The following is a 10,571-nucleotide window of genomic DNA, read 5'->3' on the forward strand; positions in this document are numbered from 1 at the left end:
ACCAATTTAAGTTGAAACCAGTAATGTTTCAGATGTTGAAAACAGTAGGATGGTTTGGACGATTACCCACTGAAGATCCAAGACTGCATTCAAGACTTTTTCTAGAAGTTTGTGACTCATTTAGACAATAAGGTGTTCTTGAATATGCTTTGCGACTTAAATTATTTCCATACTCTTTGAGAGATTATCCAAGAGTATGGCTGAACATTTTATCATTGAGAATAGTGGCATCATGTATTGATCTTTGCCATAGATTTTTGCTACAATATAATCCCCCAAATATGAATGCTAAGCTTAGAAATGACAAGGATGAAATGTTGTATGAAGCTTGGGAATGATTTAAAGAATTACTTTAAAAATATCTGGTGCATGGATTCCAGCACTGGACACAGATAGAGATATTTTGTAATGGGTTGAACGCCCACACGAGGATGGTAGTTGATACTTCTGTAACGCCCCAAATCTGGGCCTAGAACTATTAGGCCTTGAGTATGGGTCCGTAGGGAGGTTGTACATAAGTAGTTAATTGTGCAAGGAAATGGTAAAACTGTGTATCTGCTTTAGTGGTTAAGTGCTCTGTGAAGTGTCTGACAAATTTTGGGTTTAAACCTGGGTTTTAGCAAAAATTTTGGTTTTAAGTGAATAAAACCCTTGTTGTGTTACTATTTGTAGCTTTACTACGTTACTATTAGCAGCTTTGCTGGATTACTATTAGCAGCTACGCTGCGATATTGGTGAGTTGGCTAGGTGGATCGATTTAATCCCCACATGGTGAGTTGGTTGGTACGGGTGGTAAGCAGGATGGATTGGGTTGGGTTGCATACCTTTATTGTGATTATACTATTCTGGGCATAGGCCCACATTGTTACTGCATAAAGCTTAGGCCCAGACTGTATTGATAATGAATAGGGCTCAGGCCTAGACCGTTACTGTATGCACTGTTATTGTTGACCGATAAGGGATTCCACACTGAGTTTTCATAAACTCACCCTTCTTCTAACTGTGCAGGTAATACCCAGCCTTAGGCGATTTGGAGCAGTGAGGGACTTAGTGGTGGCCAATGTCCGCAGATTGGTTGTTAATAACTCAATTTATTTAAGCTTTCATATTTGGGTTTTAGTTATGTAATAAGGCCATTTGGGGGTTTTTAAATTTTAATAGGCTTTTGATTTCTTATATTAAATTGCTAGTCTAGGAAAACTCTAGTTTTCAAACTATTCACGTTTTCTAAAGAACATGACCTCTAAAAAACAAAGTTTTCAAAAGAGCTTCCGTGATTTAAGTTGAATTAATATCCCAAAGGCAAATATTTTGAGCAAACGTATATGATGAGATGATTTGCCAACCCCGTACAAAAGGTTTTACTTTTAGAAAAAAACTTTTACCGACAACTCGATTTTTGAACGATGCTTTGATGCAACACACCAGATTCGGCCGTAGCGTCTAGATCGAGTTTAAGGTGTTACATTTAACAGTATCAGAGCAAACTTACAAAACTCAGTTGTGGAATAGGTTTTTGTGGATTTGAATGTTAAATGTTGTGTTGGTAATGTGGCACACTGTGTCTCCAACACCAAATCGGTAAGTTTTTTTGACACTGATTATTGTTATGAACTAAAATGTATTATTGAAGACTACCATAGGTAGTAGAATTACACTAAACTCTGTAGTTAGAGTAGACTGAGATTATAGAAGACTGACAACTGTAGAAGATTCTGTTATGCGAAAACAAACTCTAATTGCTAATGTTCATAACACGTTGTTAATAATTATTGAAATTATAAAATGATTCATAAGACTTTAAAATAGACAATTCGCTATTGATATGAGCACAAGAGGTACTCGCGGAAGGGGTACACGAGGCCGCAGTAGAGGCCGAGGAAGTGCTAGAGTTGGGTCTTCAGATTCGGGCCACATACCGGCTAGGGAGGCACCAGCCTCGCAAGTAACTGAGTTAGGGTCTCATGATCGAGCAGCTGGGGATGATACTTTATCTCAAGCAATGCTACGAGTTCTTGAAAGGGTTGTTGGAACAAGTATTAGATCTGTAGGCCGGGGTCAATTTCAGAGTGACTCCGATCTAATGGAGCAGAAATCTTCAGTGGTGTTTCGGGTGTAGCCTCAAATGTGGAAAAAAATTGGTTAGAGGCTACCGAACGAGTAATGGATGACCTTGACTTTACTTTAGAGCAAATGGGGCAGTGTCATTACTGTGTGATGAGGCCTACCAGTGGTGGTTCACTATGAGAGAAGGTACACAAGCTGACCGTTTGACATGGGATTTCTTCAAAGCAGCCTTTTCAGGGAAGTATCTGGGTGCAAGTTATGTAGACACCCGAAGGAAGGAGTTTCTGAATTTGACTCAAGGGAATAAAACCATGGCGGAGTACGAGGCAAAGTTCCTGCGATCGAGTCGGTATGCACGCGGGATAGTCGCAACTGAATATGAACACTGTGTGTGGTTTAAGAATGGCTTCCGAGATGAGTTACGTGTGCTGGTAGCCCCGCAGAGGGAGCGAGACTTTGCTACCCTTATGGAAAAAGCAAAAATTGCTGAGAATGTAAAGCGCTCTGAGTGCCAGAACCGTGAGAAAGATAGGGGCAGAAATAAAAGGGATTTTTAACCCTCAGGTTCTTCTAGAAGGCTTGTAAAGAGGGCCAGGTTTGATGGGCCAGTCCGAGCTGTTCCTAGTATTGTTGTAAGACCGCAGCCTTGGGCCAATTGTGGGAGAGCTCACTAGGGTGAGTGTTGGAAACGAACTGGGGCATGCTTTAGATGTGGGTCTATGGATCACCAGGTTAAGAACTGTACTCAGGGGTTTACTCAGATATAAGCTGCAGGACAGGGTCGTATTCAGCCTGTTAGAGGTGGAACGGGCTTGGTCGAGGTTGTGAAGCACCAGGAAGAGGTGCTAGAGACACTGAGGTGAGACAGCCAACCTTAGTCTATACCGAGAGGATGGGGATGCCCCTGACATCATAACTAGTACGCTCTTAATTTATAATTTACAATACACTGCTTTAATTGATATTGGGTCTACACACTCGTATGTTGCGTGCACTGTGTCTGAGATGTTGGATTTTCAGTCTAAAAATATAGTTAGTGAAATGACTGTGTTGAGTCTACTAGGACAACCGGTTGGCATGAGTAAGTTGTTCAGAGATGTGCCCTTAGAAGTCTAAGGGGTGGTCTTTTCAACAGATTTGATGGAACTGCCGCTTGGAAAATTTGATATTAAATTAGGCATGGATTGGCTAGTGAAACACCGTGTGAAATTAGATTATGCTGCTAAGCATATGGTGTTGAAGGCTATAGAGGATAAGGAGGTGATAGCGATAGAGGAGCGACGAGATTATTTGTCTAATGTGATTTTTGCGTTAAGGGTCGAGAAGCTGGTTCACAAAAGTTGCGAGGCGTTCCTAACATATGTTAGTATTTTCGATTCTAAAGGTCCTTCTTTGAAAGATGTCAGAACTATCAAATATTTTTTGGATGTATTTCCTGAAGAGCATCTGAGATTACCTCCGGATCGTGAGGTTGAATTCGGTATTGAACTCCTACCTAGAACAGCTCTGGTGTCCATTGCCCCTAATAGGATGGCACCGAAAGAGTTAGTGAAGCTAAAGGCTCAAATCCCAGAGCAATTGGATCGAGGCTTCATTCGACCGAGTGTGTCTCCGTGGAGAGCACCGGTGTTGTTTATGAAGAAGAAGGATGGATCCATGTACATGTGCATTGATTATCATCAATTGAACAAGCTGACTATCAAGAATAAGTATCCTTTACCGAGGATAGATGATCTTTTTGACTAGCTGCGAGGAGCTATAGTTTTCTCTAAGATAGATCTTCGGTCTGGGTACCATCAGCTGAAGGTTAAGGAGGCAGACGTGTATAAGACTGTGTTCAAAACTCGTTATGGTCATTACGAGTTCCTGGTGATGTCGTTTGGGTTGACAAATGCACCAGCGACTTTCATGGATCTAATGAATAGAGCATTCCAGTCTTATTTGGATCGGTTCGTAGTTGTGTTTATAGACGACATCTTGGTGTATTTAAGAATTGAGGAAGAGCATGATGCACATCCTCGTATTGTTTTGCAAGTTCTGAGGGAAAAGTAGCTTTATGCAAAGTTCAGCAAGTGTGAATTCTAGCTGTGGGAAGTGACATTTTTGGGACATGTAGTGTCGACAGAGGGAATTATGGTGGATCCATGAAAAATTGAAGCTGTAGTGGATTGGAAACCATCGAAGATGGTATCTGAGATTCGAAGCTTTCTGGGTCTAGCTGGGTATTACAGATGTTTTATTGAAGGATTTTCATTGATTGTTGCACCTCTGACTAAGTTACTGTGTAGAGGGGTACCGTTTAATTGGACTGATAAGCACCTCTGACTAAGGCCCCTGCTTTGATATAGCCAGAGTCTGGGAAGGAATTTACTGTTTACAATCATGCGTCGCACATTGGCTTGGGTTGTGTGTTGATGCAAGAGGGTAAGGTGGTTGCTTTTGCGTCTCGTCAGCTCAAGCCTCATGAGACAAATTACCCCACTCATGACTTGGAATTAGCTACGGTGTTGTTTGCACTGAAGATTTGGAGACATTACTTATATGGGGAAAATATGATTGTTTACACAAATCATAAAAGCCTCAAATATCTTCATACTCAAATGGAGTTGAGTCTTAGGCAACGAAGGTGGATAGAGTTGCTTAAGGACTACGATTGTTCAATTGAGTATCACCTTGGTAAAGCTAATGTGGTAGCTGACATACTGAGTCGTAGGGTTGTATCTAATTTGAGAGCAATGTTTGCTCGTCTCAACCTATTCGATGATGGTAGTTTGTTAGTTGAACTGCAAGTGAGATCAACTTGGATTGATCAAATTAAGGAGAAATAGTTGCTAGATGAGTCGTTAGCTTCTCATTTTCGACAAGTTGAGAATGGTGAGACCACGGATTTTGGGCTAAATGAGAAAAGAGTATTATACTTCCATGGAAAATTATTTATATTGAACGATTCTGATCTGAGGCAGTCTAGACTGCTAGAGGCGCATAGTAGTCTATATGTTATGCATCCTGGCAGAAACAAGTTATATCGACTTATTCGTAAGCTGTACTGGTGGACAGGATTGAAACATAATATTACTGAGTATGTGAGTAAGTACCTGACATGCCAGCAAGTTAAGGCTGAGCATCAATTACCTTCTGGGTTATTACAACTAGTTAAAATTCCACTCTGGAAGTGGGAGAGGGTAACCATAGATTTTGTGAGTGGGCTACCCTTGATGCTGACTATGAAGGATTTGATATCGGTGATTGTAGACCGATTAACTAAATCTGCCTATTTTATACCGGTCTACACAGATTATTCGTTACAGAAACTGGCCAAGTTGTATGTGGTTGAAATTGTGAGGCTGCATGGTGTACCGATTTCTATCATATCTGACAGAGATCCTACATTCACATTTAAGTTCTGGAAAAAGTTACACGAAGCTTTGGGTACAAGGCTGGATTTCAGTACTGCGTTCCACCCTCAGATGGATGGGAAGTCAGAGAGGGTGATTCAGATACTAGAAGACATGTTAAGAGGTTGTGTAATTGATTTCAGAGGCAACTAGGAGGATTATTTGCCGTTGGCAGAGTTTGCTTATAACAACAGCTACCAGTCCAGTATTTGAATGGCACCATTCGAGGCGTTTATGGTCGTAGGTGTCATACTCCTACTTGTTGGATTGAGCTGGGTGAGCGGCGAGTTCTGGGGCCAGAATTAATTTTTGATACAAATGATAAGGTGAAACTGATTCGAGACTGGTTAAAGGAAGTATCTAATAGGCAGAAGTCTTATGCAGACTTGAAGCATAAAGAGATCGAGTACTCTATAGAGTATTATGTCTTTCTCAAGGTCTCACCATGGAAGAAAATTTTGAGGTTTGGGCGAAAAGGCAAGCTTAGCCTTAGGTTTGTTCGACCTTACCGAATACTTAGGCAGGTGGGACCAGTCGCGCATCAACTTGAGTTGCCTTCAAAGTTGGATAGGATTCATGACGTGTTTCATGTTTCAATGCTGAGGCGATACCGTTCTGATCCCTCGCACATTATTTTAGTTGAGGAAATCAAGGTTGGACTTGATTTGACTATCGAGGAGGAATCGGTGTAGATATTGGATCGTGATGTTAAGGTATTAAGAAAGAAATCTGTTCCACTGGTCAAAGTGCTTTGGCGTAATCACGATTCAAAAAAGGCCACGTGGGAGCCTGAGAAGGCGATGCGGCAATAATACTTTCACTTATTATAAATAGGTAAATTTCAAGGCTAAAATTTCTTAAAGGGGGTAGAGTTGTAACGCCCCAAATTTGGGCCTAGAAGTATTAGGCCTTGAGTATGGGTCCGTAGAAAGGTTGTATATAAGTAGTTAATTGAGCAAGGAAATGACACAGATGTGTATCTGCTTCAGTGGTTAAGTGCTCTGTAAAGTGTCTGAGAAATCTTGGGTTCAAACCTGGGCTTTATAAAAAATTTTGGTTTTAAGTGAATAAAACCAGAGATGCTTGGATGATGGCCTTTTAAATTATTGTGTTAAGTAAATGACACAAGGAAGCATGTGGTCTAATGGTTGTGGATCATTACGGTTGTAAGGGAGCCGAGGTTCAAGTCTTAGCTCTTGCAATTTATTTTGGTTTTTCTTTTAAAGGAACCTGGACTTTGGCCTATAGACCTTATAATTAATTGAGGATATTTTGTGACATAGAAAGAGTCTGTGGTGGAGTGGCAAGGTGGCGTGTTGTGTAACTGTGAGGTCTGAGGTTCAAGTCTTGCGATGCGCAATGGAGTATTTATTTTGTTGTTTGAGCTATGTAGGAGGTGGAGTTGGACTGGAACTCTGTGGTTGAAAGTAATCCCACATCGAGAAGCTAACATGAGAATTAGTGAGAAGTTGGCTTTAAATAGAGCGAACCAGATGAGTTGGTGAGGGCGGAAGTGATTAAGACTCAATGCAGGATGTGCCAAAGTTGATGATCGTGGACTTCGACGCGTTCTCATAAACAGGTGTGTATTCACGCCCTTCTTTGTTTGAAATCAACAAAAGCCGAAATCCCAAAACTTTGGCATTTGAGGCCTCACGAGCGTGCGACCGCTCGTGGGGTAAACTGAGTCCACAAACCATGGGCGATAGACTGTAGAGGCCGCCACTAGCATTCTCGTGTACTGGGGCTGTTCTAGGCCTCAATGGGCCAAATAGGCCTGATGGGCCCCATAAGCCCGCTTGTGTAAATCTAACTAATAGGAGAGAAGTAGTTGGGCTTGTCATGTCATGTGCATAGCATAGGCTGTTAAGGGCTTCGAGGGCCCAACAGGCTCATGGGCCCCACGCAGGTTAAATCCACGTTAAGTGATAAATTTTAGATTGGGCTATGTAGGTCACATAGTAGTAGCTAAATTTAGGCTAAGTGGGCCACACGAGCGTGTGGGGCCACTTGGGCCGAAAAATGGGTCTTAGGCCCATTTAGACTGTTAGGTCTGTTTAGGTTACTTAAGTCGCTTGAGGCGACTGTAAAACTTTTGAGAGGTCGATTATCTGTACCGAGACCCTAGAAGGTAGAATAACCAAAATACCCCTAAGGGGTAAAAATTACTATTCTACCCCTAATGGGTGAAATGATTGCTATACCTTAGAGGTAGATTAATTGATGAGTGTACGATATATGCATTACTGTATCTAAGTATGAAACCTTGTATACACGAAATATTATGACATGACATACTACATTGAGGTTGGGATTCTGATTTGGAGAAAGTACTGTTCTGGTGGCTTTGCCACGTATTCTGATATTAGTGGCTACGCCACATTTACCGCTATTAGTAGATTTGCTACGTTTATAATAGTCTGGTTTTGACCCTAGTCAGAATAGTAGTTTTGGGACCACAAATCTGAGGTTGAAAAATATTTTAATATTATTTTCTGTGTCTATGATACGTAAATTGATATGTGTGAAAGTTTTGTGCGAAAATTGAACTGTTTATGTGCTTAATTTGCAAAAAAGGCCTAATCACATAAAATATAAAAGATGTGTGCTAGATGTTTAAGTGCTTATTTGAGTTGGCTGTCTAGAGTAAAGGTCCTTATGTGGTTATTTGACCATTGGAAGTTTGAATGAACATAAAAGGACATGTGTTAGGAGAAATTATAATGGTTTAATAAAGGTTATAATGGTCAAATGTTTAATAAAGTAATATATGTTATAACGAAACATGAAAATAGGCATTATATGCCTTGTTTGTACCGAAAATTGAAGAACAAAACGAAAAGATCAAGAGTTCTAGGGTTCGGCTAGTTGAAAGCTTAAATCGGATCAAGAAAGGAGGAATTCAAACTTAGATCGAGGAAAGTCGAAGGTTATCGAGTAGATAGTCTGAGTCGACAAATTCTGATACGAGGTAAGTTCGTACTTAAAATGTGATGTTAAGTAAGTTTTGATGCCTTTATTCTACATGGGTTGTATATAATTGAATTGGATAATATGGTGTCAAGTTTTAGCACTAAGTGTGTGATTTAAACTAACTTTGGCACTAAGTGTACCATTTAACTGGCTTCGGTTACTTGAGGCACTAAGTGTGCAATACCGACTTAGTCTCAGTTATTTGAGATGGCACTAAGTGTACGAAAATATTTAGCTTCGGCTAACCTTATAGCACTAAGTGTGATGATGTGTAAAACATGAATAACTTATGGAAAGTCTTATAACATTCATCATGAGGTAAGTACAAAAGTGAATAAGTACGGGAAGCTTCAGGTATGTATAATGCCTAAGTGGTAGATTATGTTATGTATATGAATCATTGAGTTGATATAGTTATATGGATTGAAATTGTACAAATACTCTTAGGTTATCATTTTATGTTTATATACTATGAATGTTTTGAGTACGAGCTTACTAAACTTTTGAAAGCTTACTCTGTGTGATTACTGTCTGTACTGAAGGCTTGGGGATAGTTAAGGATCGTCACCACACTATCGATCTCATTTTTGGTACTTTTAAAAATGTAAATATTTGAAGTATGGAATGTATAGGCTAGTAGTTGTGAAGTATGTTTCGTGATGTATATAGTTGGCCATGAGATTTGGCTAATTTTTGTTTGAACTCATATTTGATAATGGCTTATGATATGTGATGTTAATTTGCAACTATGGTATGTCTTAATTGGATAAAGAAGAAGGTAAGTTTGATGAGTTCTTGGTATGAAAATGAATGATGTATGTTTTACAATAAAGAATGGTTGATTAGGTTGTACATATATGCTTGATTCCTTGTTTGTAAGGTGACCCATAATGGGGTGGCAAGTTGGCTTAAAGCAAGCCTGCATTATGCCACGGTCAAAAGCCACAGGCGTGCGTTGTGGCCGTGTCTGTTTGGCAGTAACCTCTTAAAAATCACACAGATTTGACACACAGGCTTGTCATATGGCCGTGGCCATAAGTCAATAGCTAGCTAAGTATCACACGGCCATAGCACACAGGCGTGTCTATTGGCCATGGGTGAAAGTCAATATGGTCACCCTGTTTTGGCACGGCTGGTTCACATGGGTGTGTCTGATACTCGTATAAGGCACACGGCCTGGTCACATAGGCATGTGACCTTAACAGAATAGAAAAATTTCCTAAGTGTTGAAAGTTGTGAACATGTTCGGTTTACTCCTGACCTCTTCCTAATGCATGTTTAAGGTCTCATTGACCTAAGAAAGGGACTTATGTTGATGTTTGACTATGATGATATGATGTTTGTGAAATATATGAAGTGTTTCAATATGTTTGGTAATGCCGCTTAACCCTAGTTCGGCGATAGATACGGGTTAGGGGTGTTACAGCGTTATTATTAGCAGCTATGCTGCGATATTAGTGAGTTGGCTGGGTGGGTCGATTTAATCCCCACATGGTGAGTTGGTTGGTACGGGTGGTGAGCATGATGGATTGGGTTCGGTTGCATACATGTATTATGATTATACTGTTTTAGGCATAGGCCCACATCGTTACTGGATAGGGCTTAGGCCCAGAGTGTACTGTTAATGAATAGGGCTCAGGCCCAGACCGTTACTGTATGCACTATTACTATTCACCAATAAGAGATTACACACTAAGTTTTCGTAAACTCACCATTCTTTTAACTGTGTAGGTATTCCCCAGCCTTAGACGATTTGGAGCTGCGAAGGACTCAGTGGTGGCCACACGTCCGCAGATTGGAAGTTAATAACTCAATTTATTTAAGCTTTCATATTTGGGTTTTAGTTATGTAATAAGGCTATTTGGGGGTTTTTAACTTTTAATGGGCTTTTGATTTCTTATATTAAAATGCTAGTCTAGGAAAACTGTGACAGCCCTAAATTGACCCTAGTCGAAAAGTGGTTTCGGGACCGCTAAACCGAGTCACCGAAGTATTTGAATATGATATTTATTGTCTAAAATATGTGAATATGAATGTGTGAAAGTTTTAAGCTTCGATTTAGTCGATTGCATGTGAATTTAATTAATAGGACTTATGTGTGACACTTTTAAAAGGTGATAGGTTAATCTATAAGGA

At 40.2% G+C, this 10,571-nt stretch overlaps 1 protein-coding gene across 1 annotated transcript; it reads left to right on the plus strand.

Annotated features, from left to right (window-relative positions):
- Window positions 1-5,534: 5,534 nt before the first annotated feature.
- Window positions 5,535-6,154, plus strand: LOC107917420 (uncharacterized). The gene is made up of 2 exons (XM_016846774.1): window positions 5,535-5,591; window positions 5,657-6,154. The coding sequence occupies exons 1-2, from the start codon at window positions 5,535-5,537 to the stop codon at window positions 6,152-6,154; spliced, it is 555 nt and encodes a 184-aa protein (XP_016702263.1).
- The last annotated feature ends 4,417 nt before the right edge of the window (window positions 6,155-10,571 follow it).

The sequence above is a fragment of the Gossypium hirsutum genome, chromosome A01 (assembly GCF_007990345.1).
Source record: "Gossypium hirsutum isolate 1008001.06 chromosome A01, Gossypium_hirsutum_v2.1, whole genome shotgun sequence".
Taxonomy (NCBI): Eukaryota; Viridiplantae; Streptophyta; class Magnoliopsida; order Malvales; family Malvaceae; genus Gossypium; species Gossypium hirsutum.